The sequence below is a fragment of the Triticum aestivum genome, chromosome 3B, assembly GCF_018294505.1.
Source record: "Triticum aestivum cultivar Chinese Spring chromosome 3B, IWGSC CS RefSeq v2.1, whole genome shotgun sequence".
Taxonomy (NCBI): domain Eukaryota; kingdom Viridiplantae; phylum Streptophyta; class Magnoliopsida; order Poales; family Poaceae; genus Triticum; species Triticum aestivum.
The window spans coordinates 686,719,339-686,738,207 of record NC_057801.1 but is presented as its reverse complement, the minus strand read 5'-3'; the positions used below and the strand labels follow the sequence as shown (position 1 = coordinate 686,738,207).

At 46.6% G+C, this 18,869-nt stretch overlaps 2 protein-coding genes across 3 annotated transcripts; both read right to left on the bottom strand.

The window, feature by feature from the left end:
- Positions 1 to 7,610: 7,610 nt before the first annotated feature.
- LOC123066068 (gibberellin 20 oxidase 3) lies at positions 7,611 to 9,375 on the bottom strand. Its single transcript, XM_044489228.1, has 2 exons — positions 8,764 to 9,375; positions 7,611 to 8,386 (listed from the first exon to the last, which is right to left on the bottom strand). The coding sequence occupies exons 1-2, from the start codon at positions 9,252 to 9,254 to the stop codon at positions 7,795 to 7,797; spliced, it is 1,083 nt and encodes a 360-aa protein (XP_044345163.1). The 5' UTR covers positions 9,255 to 9,375; the 3' UTR covers positions 7,611 to 7,794.
- Positions 9,376 to 13,045: 3,670 nt separating this feature from the next.
- LOC123071741 (uncharacterized) lies at positions 13,046 to 17,521 on the bottom strand. Of its 2 annotated transcripts, none has more exons than XM_044495326.1 (7): positions 17,191 to 17,515; positions 16,353 to 16,424; positions 15,985 to 16,052; positions 15,720 to 15,867; positions 15,555 to 15,638; positions 15,358 to 15,449; positions 13,046 to 13,442 (listed from the first exon to the last, which is right to left on the bottom strand). In XM_044495326.1, the coding sequence occupies exons 1-7, from the start codon at positions 17,341 to 17,343 to the stop codon at positions 13,046 to 13,048; spliced, it is 1,014 nt and encodes a 337-aa protein (XP_044351261.1). In that variant the 5' UTR covers positions 17,344 to 17,515. The 2 variants fall into 2 exon arrangements, with proteins under 2 accessions (XP_044351261.1, XP_044351262.1); XM_044495327.1 differs by lacking the exon at positions 13,046 to 13,442 and adding an exon at positions 14,943 to 15,221 and having other exon boundaries at positions 15,363 to 15,449; positions 17,191 to 17,521.
- Between the last annotated feature and the right edge of the window lie 1,348 nt (positions 17,522 to 18,869).

Sequence of the window (18,869 nt, the reverse complement as noted above, 5' to 3'; positions counted from 1 at the left end):
TAAAGACAACTCCTATGGCTCCTACCGGTTGTCATACTCATCGACATGCAAGTCGTGATTCCTATTACAAGAACATGATCTCATACATCACAATATATCATTCATCATTCATCACAACTTCTGGCCATATCACATCACATGACAATTGCTGCAAAAACAAGTTAGACGTCCTCTAATTGTTGTTGCATCTTTTACGTGGCTGCAATTGGGTTCTAGCAAGAACATTTTCTTACCTACGAATAACCACAACGTGATTTTGTCAACTTCTATTTACCCTTCATAAGGACCCTTTTCATCGAATCCGCTCCAACTAAAGTAGGAGAGACAGACACCCGCCAGCCACCTTATGCAACTAGTGCATGTTAGTCGGTGGAACCGGTCTCACGTAAGCGTACGTGTAAGGTTGGTCTGGGCCGCTTCATCCCACAATACCGCTGAAGCAAGATAAGACTAGTAGCGGCAAGCAAGTTGACAAGATCTACGCCCACAACAAAATTGTGTTCTACTCGTGCAATAGAGAACTACGCATAAACCTGGCTCTGATACCACTGTTGGGGAACGTTGCAGAAAATTAAAAATCTTCCTACAGTTTCACCAAGATCCATCTATGAGTTCATCTAAGCAACGAGTCAAGGGAGTGAGTTTGCATCTACATACCACTTGTAGATCGCGTACGGAAGCATTCGAGGGAGCGGTGATGATGGAGTCGTACTCGACGTGATTCAGATCACCAATGACCAAGTGCTGAACGGACATCACCTCCGCGTTCAACACACGTACGGTACGGGCGATGTCTCCTCCATCTTGATCCAGCAAGGAAGAAGGAGAGGTTGAGGAAGACAGCTCCACCGGCAGCACGATGGCGTGGTGTTGGTGGAGAAGCAGCACTCCGACAGGGCTTCGCCAAGCTCGTGACGGAGAAGGAGAGGTGTTGGGGAGGGGAGGGGCTGCGCCTTGGCTTAGGTTGTGCAGCCCTCCCCTCACCCCTCTATTTATAGGGGAAGGGGCAAGGGGGGGGCGGCCCCTCTAGATGGGATCTAGAGGGGGGGCGGCGGCCAGGGAGCGGGGACTTGCCCCCCAAGCAAAGGGGGGCGCCCCCTCTAGGGTCCCCCCCAACCCTAGGCGCATGTGCCCAAGGGGGGGAGCGCATCCAGCCCTCCAGGGGCTGGCTCCTGCCCCACGCAGCCCATGTGGCCCCCCGGGAGGGGTGGCCCCTCCCGGTGGACCCCCGGAACCCTTCCGGTGGCCCCGGTACAATGCCGGTATATGCCCCCGAAACTTTCCGGTGTCCGTTTGACAACTTCCCATATATAAATCTTTACCTCCGGACCCTTCCGGAACTCCTTGTGACGTCCGGGATCTCATCCGGGACTCCGAACAACATTCGGTAATCACATACAAGTCTTCCTAATAACCCTAGCGTCACCGAACCTTAAGTGTGTAGACCCTACGGGTTCGGGAGACACGCAGACATGACCGAGACGGCTCTCAGGTCAATAACCAACAGCGGGATCTGGATACCCATGTTGGCTCCCACATGCTCCTCGATGATGTCATCATATGAACCACGATGTCGAGGATTCAAGCAACCCCATATACTATTCCCTTTGTCAATCGGTACGTTACATGCCCGAGACTCGATCGTCGGTATCCCAATACCTCGTTCAGTCTCGTTACCGGCAAGTCACTTTACTCGTACCGTAATGCATGATCCCATGACCAAGCACTTGGTCACTTTGAGCTCATTATGATGATGCATTACCGAGTGGGCCCAGAGATACCTCTCCGTCATATGGAGTGACAAATCCCAGTCTCGATCCGTGTCAACCCAACAGACACTTTCGGAGATACCTGTAGTGTACCTTTATAGTCACCCAGTTACGTTGTGACGTTTGGTACACCCAAAGCACTCCTACGGTATCCGGGAGTTACACGATCTCATGGTCTAAGGAAGAGATACTTGACGTTGAAAAACTCTAGCAAAACGAACTACACGATCTTGTGCTATGCTTAGGATTGGGTCTTGTCCATCACAACATTCTCCTAATAATGTGATCCCGTTGTCAATGACATCCAATGTCCATAGTCAGGAAACCATGACTATCTGTTGACCAACGAGCTAGTCAACTAGAGGCTCACCAGGGACGTATTGTGGTCTATGTATTCACACATGTATTACGATTTTCGGATAATACAATTATAGCATGAATAAAAGACAATTATCATGAACAAGGAAATATAATAATAATGCTTTTATTATTGCCTCTAGGGCATATTTCCAACAGTCTCCCACTTGCACTAGAGTCAATAATCTAGTTACATTGTGATGAATCGAACACCCATAGAGTTCTGGTGTTGATCATGTTTTGCTCGCCCTCGATCACCCTCGATCAGCCCTTTAGCCCTTCACCATGTCGTGCCCGTGGCTCCTACCGTACGAGTGCAACAACGCGATCAACTTCACGTGGAGTAGGAGCTTCGCTTCGACGGTGGGCAGGGCTGGACGTACCGCTCGTGGCTCAATCAGTGTTTGACACGCTCGGTCCTGGCTTGTTAGAGAAAATGGATGATCTGGTCTGCTAAACTCGGCCTGGAAAATTGTCGGTCCGATCCGGTCTGGTCTTCAACCAGTCCGACCAAGAGGACTTAGAAAAAATGTCACTGCCACCATCATTCGTTCTCAGCGTGCCGATCGGCAGCCCCCGGGTAAACTACCATGTCCCCAAGCTTCCCCTCTCCTTCTTTTCTCTCCTCCCCATGCACCATAGCCTCTCGCCGCCGCTATCGTGCATGCACCACTGACGATCTCGAGTTCTCAACTTGGCACCGACAATGTTCTAGCTGCGGGTTCCGCGGCCATGGCAGCGACCGTTTTAGCACAGCACACATGCATGCCATCAACTGAGGGAAACGGTCGATTGGGTGTGAACTTTGGATCGTGCGAGAATCGCTCAGCCGTGATTTCCACGTGAGATTTAATAGCCTCCGCCTATAATCGCGCACCTTGATCCTACACTGTCGTTTTCTTTGTTGAAGCATATGTTCAGGTCCACCTGCCGCCACGTGATTCTCTCTCTCCCATTGCTCTCTCCATAACAATCTTTCCATATCGTCTGCGTCTTTATCATGAGTAAAGGATTAGCAAGGTCAGCTCAGGAGTTAGTTGGGTTACTGGCCGCACCTGCCTGTATATATCTTGTATAAATGTATACCCCTATAACTGAATATGACTGCTTTCAATCGTGTTGGTGTGTTCACTTTCTGCACTTCTATTCAGTCGAACAGGAAATAGGAAGTACAAGAGAAACATGGCTTGATCCGAAAATCACGGCCCCATTTGACAACAAACTGAACGTCATGGTTTTTTTTCATGGTTAATCCGCTAATTATGGCAAGGCCCGAAAACAAAAAAACATGGGCTCATGAAAAAACTGCTACGGAAGGTTCATGGCTAACAGCCGCGCACTTGCCGCGGCACATCACCGACCTCATCGCTTGCGCTCCCGCATGTCCACCACCTCGCCACAGCACCCGCACACGCAGCCCACCTCGCCGCTGCCCCAGCACGTTGACGCCGGTGGTGGTTGGCCGGTCCAAATGGTGGCTCGATGAGGGACCGAACCAACCCGGACCGTGTCGCCTTGGTAGCGTCGCCGAGTTCCAGGGTGGTCACACGGGGACCGATGGTGAAGACGGCGGGCAGGACGAAGGGCAGTTTCTTGGAGCTCTACCAATACCCACGCCTTCTTCACCAGCGTTAAGTCCTCAATGCCCCAGCCGGTGATGGCCAGGTACTACGACGCGTACGCGGCGATGAAGCTCGCCGTTGACTGTTTTGCCGGCTGTACCGTTAGGTTTCTTTCCTTCTTACTACCTACATAGGACATAGGAGTGTTGACCGATCAAAGGAAATAAATAGAACTTGTTAGTACATATAGCAAAAATGCCCGTGCGATGCAACGGACCTATCAAACTTGTTTTACGTGATCTCGGTTTATGTAATCAATTAATTACGCAATCTCGGTTGTATGTTCTTTCTCTATTCCAAAATTCCACTCACGCGAGTAAAAAGTATTTCACTGTCTTATGCAAGTAGTTCAGTGCATACATATGCTACTCGTTCGTAATTGCAACCTGAACAGAGTTAAAAAATCGGTTCGGTGCATGGATGGATTGATGGGAACACACTGTCTAATGAAAAGGATAAGAATCACATTGGCATGCATAGGTGATTTGAAAATTTAAAAATATAGAATCTACATCTGCGCATCATGAGGAACAATTCCAGAGAAAAAAATTGAAAGAGTCAAGTGTATCTTTGGATATTTCATTATCCACTTAGGCCATAGTATTACTTCCCATGTGGTGCACATCATCCTGATGCATGGGTGTGCCTCGGCCCTTACGTTGCAAATGTTATTATTGCAGGAAGAGCACACATTCATAAGCTAACGGTTTCACAATGCGTTCTTGCTGATAGTAACTGAACCAAATGAAACGATGGACAAGCAGATTGATTAAGGAACTCTAGGTAATACTTCATGCCGTAAGCATTGGCTAAAAAGTTAATTTGTAAGCAACAAAAAAGAAGGCCTAGAAGAATAGTTCTACCTAAATAAAGTTTACTGCTGCACATGAGCAGATCCACACGAAGCAGAGGGGAGGTGGAGCAGGCCGGTAACCAGGGGAAGGAGTAGAGTGGGAGAAGATTTACACCGCCGTCTCCACTGGATATGGTGTCCCTGCCGCATCTGTGGAGGCGCCGTGGCTCCGCCTCAGATGGTGCTCGTGGCTCTGGTGAAGAGGAGGGGCGACGCATGGGCGAAGAGGCAGGCGGTGCTCGTGGCCAAAAAAGTGGGTCATTCGAGCTGCGAGAGGGAGGAGGGGATTGCCGGGAGGCGGCGAGATCGGTGGGCGGTGGCGGCGGCGTCCAGGTAGGGTAGTCGAGGTAGGGCGCTGTGTTTTTTAGGGGAATTGCTTGTGAAAATAACGTGCGACGATGACGTAGCGAGCAGATCCCCTTTAAAAAGACGTAGCGAGCGGATTCCCTCTGGTAGTAATGGATACGATTGATGACGTTGATAAATAATGGTGAATGTTGGCCTAATCTACTATCATCATGCATGGAAACGAATCATCAAGAAAAAGAATACTTCCTATTACTACGCTCATCGGAAGCTTCCTAATCTCTACTACCAAACAATTTCTGCCCAAACAAGGAAGGAAAATTATGGACGTGATTCGGAAGGAAACAAACCTTATGAAGATTAATTAATTTAGATTTGATCTTTAGAGATTGATTGTGATTGATTCTTTTACATAAAGACATTACTAAATAATTTGCGTCAGTATGGAAAGTTCTTATCCGTTCAGGTTTTTTCGTTGTGTGAGAGGGTGGCGCGAAAATAAACCGATGAAGTGGGGGGAGGGGACGAAAAAAAATCTATGAAAAAAACCCAGCGAAGGTGGGACAAAAAAACCCATGATAGATAGGACGAAAATTGACCGGCGAAAACTACCAGCTGCTCCTTTAGGAGTAGAGATACATCCGTATCTAGACAAATTTAAGATAAGAATTTTGGGACAGAGGGAGTACTTGCCAGTATCTCTAAAATTCTGAACTCGAAATGGAGACATGGAGTCCAATTTATTGGCTTCAGTTTCTCTCCCCCCCCCCCCCCGACCCCCATAATGGTGTTTTGTCGACAGCTCTGGCAAACCCTGGCCGCCGTGCATGTCACTCCTTAGGATGAGACGAGCTGAACCAAACTGCCACCTCTCCCGTTTCATATCCCTCTCCTTCAACATGTGCTCTTGCCGTGGGATGCAGGCATTATTGTATGAGTGTTATATCTTTCTTGAAGGTGTTGTTTTGGTGCTTTGACCGCAACATGAGATGTTTGATGCTTTTGTAGATCTCTATCTGTCATAAGAAGTTGCAGTTTGTCTCCCTCAAAAATAAAAAATGAGTTGCAGTTTGTCATGCTTTCACTGGTAGGATTTCATGTTGGTAGCCACCGTGTGGCATACTCTTGCCAGCTATAAATCATAATCATCGACGTCTTAGCTGTCTTTTGAGGCATTACCTCCTTGCAGATGTTGTTGTGTGTCGCCTAACCTCTTCCCGATATTCGTTATGAGTAAACCCGTCTTCCATAAATTGGGATGTCCATGCATTCAATCATAATGTTCACTTGATCATGGACAATATGCTCAAATACAACTTAATTCATTATCAATACAATAGTTCACTATAGTTGGAATACAAGTGACTAGGGTCATCATTACAAACCTTGGATGATACATGTCAAGGGTTCGAAGTTGCTGTGTAAAGTAGGAAAAATAGTCCAACCAAGAGATATGCCAAGCCCAACAATCAGCTAGGGTTTCGTAAGCCTCGGTATTAATGTAATCGGTAGTCGTAGGTTCATCTAATTCATCAACCGTATTTGTACGACATTCATATGTGCTGAGTATATTGATTAGATTGGAAACATAGGATATACTAGGAAATATTCTGGCTTGTCTTGTATACCAAGTAGATCATGTACTCCTATATACAAGGCTCAAATAATACAACAACTATTCCACCAAATCACTCTCTCCCTTCTAACATGGTATCAAAATCACGAGGTCTTGAGTTCAGGACCCTGGCAACGCAGTATTAAAATAAAGATTATGCGGTCTACATAAATCCCACGTCTAAGAGCTAAATAAGCCCAGACGTGGGGGGGGGGGTGTTGAAATACATTGGCCGCCTCTCTCCATCAGTTTGGACTTTTGGATGAGTTGGCTGGAGTATAAATTCAATATGGTATCAGAGCCTACAGTCAACGCGTTCGCGACGCGACACCGTCTGCGACGCTCCCGCTACGACTGCGGGGGATGTCAGCCCGTTGGCTGCTATTCTCTCCAGTCTGGCCGTCCGCGACACTCCTGTTGTTCGCAACGCTACCGCTACGACTGCAGAAGGATGTTAGAGATATATTTGGTACTAGAGATTGCCCGAGATTAGATAGAATTATTTCCATCTTATCTCTAGGAGGTGTCTTTCCCTTCAAGTCTTGTACTCAATATATACTCGCCCTCGAGGCTCAATAATACATCCATCATATTCCGCCAAATCCCTCTATCTCTTCTAACAATATGAATCTTGCAACTCGAGAACCCATAATGTGAATGAAGGATGAGGGTTGTCTAGGCATATGCACGCTTGAGCTCTGCATTTAGACCATTGGATTAACTTTATATCAAGACTTTGTGTTCTACAATAGTAGAAGGCCTTAATTGTTACTCTCTCCGTCCCAAAATTCTTGTCTTAGATTTATCTAAATACGGATGTTCTTGTCTTAGGTTTGTCTAAATACGGATGTATCAAGTCACTTTTTAGTATTGGAATCTCTAGAAAGACTTATATTTAGTAACGGAGAGAGTATATCTCTATTTGCATGCTCTAAATGTTATGGTACCAGAGGCGCGGAATAACCGGGCAAGCGGAACAAGTATTTCAAGCAAATAACAAACACAATATCATTTTTTCGAATCACGAATACAATTCATTTTTTTGTATGGTTTCAGAAAAGAAAAGGAAGAATTGTGCCAAGGTCGGATATTAAAATCTCTAAATTCAAATGATGTCTCATCATTATATAACATGAAGATAGGAGTAAACACGACATCCGGCTGGTTCTTAATTTATTACATTCAATGAAAATCCACATCCATCCAAATTGTCTCTGCTCCTTTTTATCTATATTAGATTTCACCTTATTCCTTTTCTGTCTGGTTTCCCTTCTAGCCTTTGCGGCCCTGATTGATCCACGAGGCGAATGCATCCAGGGTCCTCCAGTCAGAGCGGTAGTGCTTCTGCGTGAACTCGAGGAATTCACGCCAAGTGAAGTCCGGGTACACGCGCGGGCGGCCGTCGACGGCGAGCAGCTCGGCCGGCGGCGCAACAAGGCGGTCCAGCTGCGGGTTGAGGAAGAAGGTGAGCGACCTGCGGGCCAGGCTGCTGTTGACGACGGCGCGGTGGAGGCAGCTGATGTGGCGCCCGTTGGTGAGCGCGGAGAAGGTGTCGTCGATGTTGACGACGAAGGCGTCGCTCCGGGGCCGCACGGCGCGCCACGCGCCGCCGGTGAACACCTCCAGCCCGCCGACGTCGTCCTGGTGGAGCAGCGTCAGCGACGTCGGGTCGTGGTGCGGGCCCGTGCCCAGCGTCAGGTGAGGCTGCTGGCACGGCGGGTAGTGGTTCAGCCGCATCAGGGAGTCGTCGCCGGCGAAGAAGCCGCGCAGCGCGCCGTGGCGGAGGCCCAGGCACGCCGCCAGGACGTCCGTGACGTCCAGCGCCAGGCGTGTCATCTCGTCGCAGTACTCCTGCCACACCTCTCTGCATGCAGGCATGCATATCCAAGCATAAATATGCGTGCACTCATTCCACACTATGGTTTGACTTCATGCCAAATATGGTTCGTATAAAATGTAGGCCTTTGCTGAACTTTTTCTAGGGCCATCTTCTGCTAGCTCAGATGCGGCTCTACACTGCTTCTACTTCAAGATTCCTTGTCGTTATGGGTATTTGTAAGACAAGTTTGGCCTTTTCTAATGAAAAATCAGGGGACGATCGTCCTCTTGTACATATCACTAAAAAGTGATAACGTCGTATATGCATGGATTGATTTTGAAAGCAATAGCGGCTACAGCTAGTAGTATACCAAATTACGCATGGATTTAGCTAGAAAGAGAGTGATGTAAGTGGGTACGTACCCCATGTCACGGTACTCCTCGCCGAGCACGCCGACGAAGTAGTCGACGACCTTGCGGGCGCCCTCCGGCGCGGCGGAGCAGTTGAAGGACATGGTCTCCTTCCAGGGGAGCTTGCTGCCGAACCGCCCCACGAAGCTGCCGGCGTACCCGTGGTTCTCGCCGAGGCGGCGCTGCGCGCGCTGCTTCTCGGCGAGCGGCAGCGCGTAGAAGGCGTCGCAGCACTGGTACGCCTTGGCGAGCAGCGCTGGATCCACGCCGTGGTTCACGACCTGGAAGAACCCGTGCTTCTCGCACGCCGCGGCGAGGTCACGGAGGCCAGGGCCGGCGCCAGCGCTGCCGTCGCCAGCCAGGAACCCGGCGATGTCGACGACGGGGACGGCGATCTCCTCCACGCCGTCGACGGACGGGGCCTCGTCGGCTGGCCAGACGAACTGCGGCGGGATGTCGTCCTTCCGGCTCAGGACCGCCGCGTCGAACACGAGAGTGGCCATTTGCGCGCGCTGGATCTGGTGGGCCGGTCGATCGACGGCGGTCGAGGTGGATTGGCGCGGCGGCGGTTTTGCACGCTACGAGAGTTGCGAGCTTGGCTTGGTTGGTGCTTTGCGGGTGGATGCCTCGCGTGTATATATACTGAGAATGTGAGACGGTGAAGAAGAATCGAGATGCTGTGATCGGCGTTTGGTGCCTCGAGTGCCGTGATCACGCACGTGTCCCAGGAGGGCTAGCCATTTTTGGGAAAGGCTAATGAGCAATTAATATCGTCTCTATCCAATATCCATGGAAATCTATATGCACGTGTAAAAAAAAAGATACTAGCAAATACTCCCCCGTTTCTAAAACTAAGTCTTTTTAGAGATTCCACTATGGACTATATACAGAGCAAAATGACTAAATCTGCACTCTAAAATATGTCTATATACATTTGTATGTAGTTTGTAGTGGAATCTCTAAAAAGACTTACATTTAGGAACAGTGGGACTATTTTTCTTTTGACATGCAAAGATAATGTGTATTCTTTACACAAAATTAACGTGTTGCTATACTAAAAAAACTACTACATTTTGTAGTATGTGTAGAAAGATGCATAGAAAACCTTAGACGCCTCCCCCAACAATGAAACCCCCGTGGGCCGGCCCCAGGCATGTACAGCCAATGCAACAACTGCACAGGGCCGCAACCCAGATATTCAGCCTATGGCCCAACAAAAACATATATGTCTTTTCAGCCCACATAATAACAAGCATTCGACAGTGAAGTGCAGATTACTCAAGGCATTTTTACTTGGCTAAATCCTATCTGCCGCAACTGATTGTCGGGGGGCGCTATGTACAACCTCCGTTTTATATTAAGTGACACTGATTTAGTACAACCCCGTTCCGGATTATCGCTTTAAGCGAGCAGCATGCTCCCATCACTTGTGTTGATAGCTTCGCTTTGCTAGGCCAGAATCAGCGATCGCTCACATGATCTGATAAATGGGCCAGACCCAGGGCGCAGAAAGCAGCGCTCGGTCGCTCCGCATAGAAGCAAGCATGAAATACCAAGCAACTATGGTGTGTCATTGCCAAGAAGTACTAGAACCAAAAGGTGGATTTCACCGCCTCGGGGGTTTGCAACAATTAATGTTGATGCGTGTGTCGCGAGGAACCAGGAGAAGGGAGCTTTTGCTACTGTTTGCAAAGATGAGGAGTGCAATTACCTTGGTGCATCCACGATAGTGCTGAAAAGCTTGATCGAGCTGGAAACCCTAGAACATATGGCACATACCAGCAAATTTATACCTCCAAGAAGTGCAGGCAATTACTAATTGTGTTTTGATAGAGGATTACAAACGTGCTAGTTCGGTGACTATTGAATACATAAGAGTGAACAAGGAGGATTTCGGCGGGCTATGCATAGTGCATGAGAAGGAGACAGTGAAGCACAAGATCTTACAAAGGCTTTGCTAAATTCTTTAGAGCATGACCGCTATGTTTGGCTACTTGTCACACCCGATATTATTTGTATTCGAAACATTACCTAAATTGAACAAAAGTTTTTTACCCCCTAGGCAAGTGGTTTACCTCACAAAAAACATACATGTGCTACTTTAAGAACGGACTTCCTGTTTTTTTTTCTATATATCCCCACAATTTCGGAATGTCAAATAAAAAATTTACGCATTATAAAAATGTTCCTGTATTCGAACAAAGTTCATGAATTTTAAAATGTTGATTTTTTTAAAAAAAATCATGTATTAAAAAATGATCCCTAATATAAAAACTGTTCATGGATTTGAAATATATTCTTGAATTTGAAATATGTTTGAGTATTTGTAAAAGCTCATGAATTTGAAATTTGTTCGTGTATTTCAGAACAATGTTTTGGAATTTGAAAATTGTTCACATTTTTAGAAGTGTCCACATTTTCTCATTAATTTGAAAAGATGTGCATGTATTTGAAAAATGCTCATGAATTTAAAATAATGTTCACTGATTTGGAAAATGTGTGCATATTTGGAAAATTTAAAGATTTTTTAATCCTGAATATTATTTGAAAATTGAATGTTCTGAATTTTACGAATATTAGGAATAAAAAATAAAAAATAAAAAATATTAAAACTAAAAAATAGCAAATGAAAAACAAAAAGTAAAAAGTAAAAATAAACGAAGAAGAAAAAAGAAAAATAAGCCTTCTGGAACCTTTCGAAATCTGGACGGAAGGTTCCAGAAGTTTCACAAAATCTCCACTAAATGGGCGGGCCTTCTCCACATGTGATGTAGGCGAGTGCTACAAGCGATACATATCTCACTGGCACGGGGTGTCGACCGGACGCACACTACGAGCGAGGTGAGGTGAGCGCTCTGGGGTTGGCCGGTCCATTTTACCGTACGTGCACGTTCTCAACCAGTCTAGGGAACCATCTAGAAGGTTCCCGGACTGCTTTTTCTTTAACAGTTGTTTTCCCGTTTTACATTTTCGTTTTTTCTACTTATTTTCATTTTACTTTAATATTTTTTTAATGTCCACACTTTTTAGAAAATCATGATTTCATAAAAGAAGTTCACAAAAAAAATAAACGCAAATTTGTCAAATATTCATGCTTTCAAATTTGTATGGAGTTTCAAAACCTGTTTGCATTTTTCAAAAAATTGTTTGTGTTTTCCAAATTTTTGGGGAAATTTCAAAATCTTTCAGGATTTCAAAGTTTCTTCACATTGTTCAGAAATTGTCCGTGTTTTCAAAATATGTTAGAAATTTAAAAAAAAAACTCAAAATCACAAAAAAAAATGTTCACATCTTTCAAAGAATGTTTTGGAATTTCAGAATTATTTGTGCTTTCAACAAATATTCAGTACTTCAGAAAAATCACAATTTTCAAGAAGTATTTCGAAAAACTTTCAAATCTCGACGTTGCAGTGTGTTCTTTAATATTTCCCACTTTTAGTCAATCATAAATAGACATTAGTTCTAGTGGCTAGTAGCATTCATTCCATAGTGCGAGGTCTTGAGTTTGAGTCTTTGCAACTCTTCTTTTTAGGGATGTTTATGTCGCACTACAGAAAACTAATTGCTTCGGCCAATGGACTAGCCCAGTCGCGTGGAACCCTTTGCTTCTTTTAGGGATGTTTATGTCGCACTACAAAACACTAATTGCTTCGACCAATGGGCTAGCCCAGTCGCGTGGAACCCTTTGCGTCACACTCTTAAATCCGTCATATATGATGTCCCTTTTATTTATCATGCGGGGTGCAGCCTATAACGATTTGTGATTGCATGCTTCATCTCCCTTTGTCTCCTCTTTTGCTGATCACCTTTGTGCAACACAACAACAACAACAACAACAACAAACACTACTCGTCGACGATGGCATGTGCAACTCAATGCGATTTCCTGCCATTCAACGCAGATTATTGTGAGCAAGAGCTTGAATTGTTGATTGCCAGCAAATCCCTCTTTAATTTGCAATAGTTAGGACAAATCCCCTTTTATGTAGTCCTTTAGTTCATCCATGGAGTATTAATTTCCCATTAAAACACAAAAAGCCTTGTTTACCTAGGGCCAAACTAACTGCGTGTATGATTATATGTCATGTGCAAAACAAAGGCATATAATTGTATCTTGCATCGAGACCCCTCAGATGTCAGGACCGAGCCCCCCTCCCTCCTCTACTGACCTTTTTGTTGTTGAGTCGTCGATTCCCCTGCCCTCCTCTACCATGATGGAAGAAGGTGGGGGAGCACAGTGAATTCTATCGTCTAGGTTTATTTGGTCTAGATCGAATGTCTATGTTTTGTGTCTGTTATGGTGCCACTTCAGTGATGGTGACAGTGGTTGTGCTAGGACCAATGTTTTTGTTATGGCTCCAACCACATCTTGACATTGATCTGAGCAGCGTTGAGGGGCTAGTGAGCTTTCTGGTTTTGCTAATCCCCAGACTAGGTTTTTGGTTGTCAATGATGTGCATAAGAGCGGCTTCAATGGCAAGATGGCTATGTCGTGGCGGACTCATGCCCTCACAGTGGTGTGATGTCTTCAGCTTCACAACTACTACCATGTATAGGGGTCTTGGTTGGTGACATCTATCCTTCGTCTTGAACTTTTTGGCGTGAAAACGTTGAACTACTTTTATTTTGGTAGGCATATAGTTCCCTTTAAGGAAACCACAGGCAACACGTCGAAGGGATTTGGCCGACCTCCTCCCACCACACGAGAAACTATGACCCAAGATGTAGTATGCACGACATGGGAACACGTGAACACACTTCCCCTTTACAACTTCCCCATTAGTATTCGCAATGAGGTCGTGGGCGAATTACCCAAGTTTCTTGTGACTATCGTTGCTTTGCGGTTATCAAATAGTTGTAATTTTCTAAGGGTTGTCGATTCAAACTTCAAAATAAAAAAAAGTCAAGCAAGCCAAAACAAAGTACCAAGAATCATGGACATAACAAAGAAGTTGTTATCTACGATCCTTTTCTTCCTTTTCTTGCCACAAATTCAGATACATGGTTGCCAAACAAGTTCTATCCGAAATAGGTTTGAGCCCAAAGTCAATTAGAAATCTATTTTGAATGTCTGCAAAAGCATATGTATTACCCATTAAGGAATGATACAAATACGAAAATGATACCACCATGAACAATGGTGTAACGAAAAAGGATAAGGAACTAAAGTTCCATCACTTCATTGCGAAAGCCAAAACCTTTAACTTTGTCCCCCCCCCCCCACACTAGCACTCATGTGACGACAACCGCAACGTTGGACCCTTTGATCCGCACAAAGACAAGGCCATAGTCTCGAGACATTGAAAATAATAGTCCATTGTGAGGTGCGGGTCTGCGAATACAAATGAAGAAATATCGGCGTCAGCACAAGCTTGTTGTGATACAGATCCAGCATTAACGCACCACGCGGACATGAAGGAGGACGACCATACACCACCAACAGTTCACGAACAACTTTGTTCTTAGACGCGTCGCCACATAGTCGATGACGCCATAAAACACACCACTTGAGCGTGAGCTTGCCACCGGTGCAGAAACCACCGGGTCAAGGGAGTGAAAATAGGCGGTGACGCAAGTTGTACACATGTGTTCAGTTTCGTGACGAATAGGTGGCCGTGATAATGCCAGTAAAAAGACAAAAAAAATGTGTAGAAAAAAACCGAATGTAACGTATGTCGGACTGTAATTCCTACTTCACGAATACCAAGGGCACCCATCCCACCACGAAAATGAACACGGGTGTACAACGGGCACTCAGGTTTCATATCCCAAAATTTTAGATTTTTTTCAAAATTCCTGATATTTTTATATAGGGGTGTGTAGCACCTGAGAGCTGCAATGCATTTTCCGAGTTAGAAAGTACTATAATAAGGGTACGTAGATTCGACCCATCACCTGCCTGCCAGACCAAGATCCAAGGTAGGTGTAGATTCGATCTAAGAGGGTGGGAGGAGAGGAGAGGAGAGGAGAGAGGCGGCTGGTTTTGACCCGCCCCGGGACGTCGCCAGCAATTCCGCGAGGCGAACCGCGGCAGCCGACCAAACACGGAGGCGATCGATTCGGGCAGCAGGGGGCGAACCCCGAGCCATCGCCACCAGCACGGCTGCGTCCTCCGAGACATGAATGCGGGGGGCCGCGAATTTCAACTCTGCATCGACCCACCCATCCGCCCCAATGGCGACCAACCCACTATTTTAAGGAGGAGCGAAAATGTCATCAACTTCAACTTGCATCTGTAGCTGTAAACTGACTCTCATATGTACAGTTGAGCTCGACGGGTGCCGTTGCAGCTACTCCGTCCACCACAATCCATCTACTTTTCGCCTACATTTTTCATGAAACCATGATTCGTTGCGGCCAAGGGGGAGAAGAAGAAGCTTCGCTTCGCAAGCTTCGCCGCCTTTCTCTTCTCAAGTCGGGGTCCGGTTTGCGCGACAAAGTACGGTTCCGGGTTCAGGCATGCCCCTAAACCTGCAGAGAGAGTGCATGAGCGCTCTGCTGAAAATAGATTGCAAGTAATGGATAATGCAACTCAACAGAGAGAGAATGACAGTAGGATGGCAGTAGAACAGTTTCAGTAACTCCAGGTTCAGGTGGGGATGGGAGCAATACCTGTCTTCGCCTCCGGTGTTGAAAGGCATAGCAGAAGCGCGCTATGACGTAACACGGAAGGAAGAATCCCACGAACTGAAGAATTGCCTGAAATGAAGGAAATGTTCAGTTAGTTTAAGTAATGTGAAACCATAATGCCAAGACCGCGTAAAGGTGAATATTGAGATAGCAAAGTAGGTCATATGGACTCACGCTGAACAGAACCGTCGCATCTTGTAGCATGCTAACATCTCGCACGATCACGGTTACATGGCGCACGAGCAGAAGGAACATCAACTGCAGCAAAAATCAACATCATTATCCACTCAGAACTGTAACAAAGATAGGCTTACTGAGAAAAAGGGTTTTGTAACATACAATTAGAGCAATAGACCGGCAGCATGTGGCGCCACTCGAATTTGAGGTCATGCAGTCATCAAATTCAGCGTTCAGCAGCTGCTGCTCCGCGATGGCGATCGCCAGGAAATGGGAATCATGGGGATCGATTCGTCCAACCCAGCTTTGCCTGGTTACAAACAAACAGCCATTACTTCAGAACATGCACGGCAGCATTCTTCAGTTGACAGAACATAAATGATTTCCACAATTTCACAAGACTATGAAACATGGCTTCAGTAAGTACCTAAGATCCATGCCCATTTCATCTGAACAGCACTTGGTTGGAGGGAGAACATAGTTTGGAGAGTAAACCTGTAGCAAAAACAAACATAAGCGGACTCTGAAAGACTCTGCTGACAAATAGTACAGAACATGGTGAAAACCATTAACATTTTATTTTTCCTCTGCCATGCAGTTGGCCCGAATTGGACTGCCCATAATTCATAAACTGAACTACAGCGCTACCTACATCAGGCACCAAGGTTCTTTAACAACAATGAGAAACAATTAATTAACATGCACCTAGAATTTAGAAATGCAATGCAATATCAGTATAGTACATTACTCTACAGTGGTAGTCTTTCTGGTAACGGGAAAACCAGAAATACCCACCTGGTTGCAGATTTCACATGTGATGTTCCCCTTCTTGTCGCACCACCTCTGTATGCACTTCCTGTGCGCGAACTGCATCCAACCAACGCCGGTTGACCAGCACCACACGGTTAGCATTTTTGTTTGTTCATATCATAAGATAATCTCAGGTCACATGTCACTTTGTTCAGGAGATAATCAATCCCAGGTCACATGTGAGACGGCTTGAAGGAAAAACAGCCAATTATCTGACAACTGGAAAGATGAGGCAATGATTTGGATGGATAAACATGGACCGGTCACTGCTAATTCGACTGTTTGCTCGTGTCTGCAGAAAGGAACAACCCGAGACCGCACTGTTTTGTTTTGGACTCTGTAATAACAGAGTATGTTTCCTTGCGCATTAAGAACAATCATTTGGCAATCTGAACAGAGCTTTGGCTGCTCCTAATCATCACACTAAGCTCCAGTCTAGAGAAAGATTCCAACAACAGAAAATACTGCCCCAAAAAGATGAAGCAAAAATATTACGTACAATAGCATTACCAAGCAGCAGGGCAAATTTCAGCAAAAAGAACGACAAGAAAGGAAACAGAGGACTGCAAGTGCAGAGCACAGACCACTGCTGCCCGAAGAAAAACATCAGAGAACGGATGGAACCAAGAATCTAAGATAAAACATCTAGAAATCTGCCCATCACTTTGAAGAACATAACGAATAAACATGAGATTTCCACTTGGCCTCCACAGGCCGCTACACTGACGCGCCACAGCTCCTTGACAATCAAGAACAGAAGCGTCCTCCCAGAGAGATTGGGGAAGAAAGAGACGGAGAGGGAGAAAGACAGAGAGGGGGTCACCTTGAGCGTGCCAGTGCAGGCGCAGGGGGAGTCCATGGCGGCCTCCTCCCCCTCCTCCTGGCATATCCGGCACTCTATCGCGCCCTTGCCGTCCACCCCGACCACCACCTCCACCTGCCCTTCGCCGCCGGCAACCTTCTCCACGCGCGCCATCCCTCTCTCCCCCTCTCCCTCGCTCGCTGAGCAGCTCGCTCGCGTCCCTGGAGCAGAGCAGAGCAGAGCAGGTGAGGAATGAGCCAAAAGGCGGGGCCTTTTTCTAAGCTCCGTCCCAGGACAACAACTCCAAGGAACAAGAGAGAGAGAGAGGGAGAGGGGGGACGGGAGAAGAATACCAAGCGAGGAGTATACTACTCCCACTTCTCTCTCTCCTCCGCTGCTAGCGTAGGAGTATTCTAGCGCTCATATTTTTGTGGGGATTTTACTCCTCCTCCTCCTACTGCTGCTTAGGTTGCGGTTTGTTCGCTTGTGGCGTCGAATGATGAGCGAGTGATTGGGTTCTTGGTCGTGGGGTTAGTGAACACCGGGTAACTCCCACTGGGGCGGGGCGGGCCGGCTAGTGGGAGATGAGGCGATATTGACGCTCGTGCGTGTCTTTCCGTTACCCTGACTGCTCCGTTGCCCCCTCTTTCACCCACATTTTGCCATTCGACGTGTTATTGTGGAGTTTATGCGTCCAGGACATATCAACCATGAAAATGGCATTATTTATTTTTCACGTTTGTGATTCATTAGTTGCCTGAAATTTTATATCGGGTCGGTCGACTCCTCGGAGGATTGAGGCAATGCACAAGACGGAAGGCGGCGGCGAGCTCGAGGGTTGATAGTGCGGGTTATAGAGCCTTTTCGTATTTAATTCCCTATTGGATTAGATGGAGCCATTGTCGGAGGTGGGACGGCGTAACGAGCAACAATGAGGCATGTCGTCGCAACTGGAGGAGAGGAATGGAGGCGAGCTCGACGAGAACGACTGGAGGATGACATGATCGGCTTGGGGGGGGGGGGGGGGGGGGACGCGCGCTTCGGTTTGTGGAAGAATAACGGTTGGAGGAAGAAGAAGATGATCCAACCATTCGATTTTTATCTAAGGGCTCGGAGCGGCTCCTTGCAAATCGACTGACTCGAATCTTTTTTGAGGTAACCGTGAAATAGGCGGTCATTTTATTTTTTTTCTGTGGAGTGTTGTATGAAGAGGTAGGTTTTAAATTCTTAACCATTGTAACTAGGCTAGAAGAAGTAGGTTCTAAATCGGGCAATCGATTCCATGGAACAGATAGGCGGCACATGAGGCCGAAGACGGAGGCGGGCTCAACGGTTGACAATGCGGGTGGGGGAGCCTTCTGTGTTTAAATCCCGGACGGATTAGATGGAGTCCTCGTCGGAGGCGGGGACGCCGTAAGAATAAGCAATGAGGCATGTCGTCGCAACCGGGGGAGAGGAAGGAAGGTGATCCTGGGGCGAGCGGCTGGAGGATGACATGATGCCTGGGAGAGAGAAGGTGTGCGCTATGGTACGATCAAGAATAGCAGTTGGAGGAAGAAGAAGATAATCCAACCATTCGATTTTTATCTAACGGCTCAAAGCGGTTCCTTGCAGATGGACTAACTCAAATTGGTTTTTGAGGCAATTGTTAAATAGGCAGTCCCTTTATTTATTTTTTCTCATGTAGTGTTGTAGGAAGA

Excerpts from the sequence above, each read along its gene's own strand:
- LOC123071741 (XM_044495326.1), bottom strand. The coding sequence starts at position 17,343 with ATGGCGCGCGTGGAGAAGGTTGCCGGCGGCGAAGGGCAGGTGGAGGTG. Across the intron at positions 15,639-15,719 it reads GCCGGTCTATTGCTCTAATT|TTGATGTTCCTTCTGCTCGT; the intron begins GTATGTTACAAA and ends TTTTTGCTGCAG. Across the intron at positions 13,443-15,357 it reads CGGAGGCGAAGACAGGTATT|GAGGTCGGCCAAATCCCTTC; the intron begins GCTCCCATCCCC and ends GTGTGGTGGGAG.
- LOC123066068 (XM_044489228.1), bottom strand. The coding sequence starts at position 9,254 with ATGGCCACTCTCGTGTTCGACGCGGCGGTCCTGAGCCGGAAGGACGAC. Across the intron at positions 8,387-8,763 it reads GAGGAGTACCGTGACATGGG|AGAGGTGTGGCAGGAGTACT; the intron begins GTACGTACCCAC and ends GCCTGCATGCAG.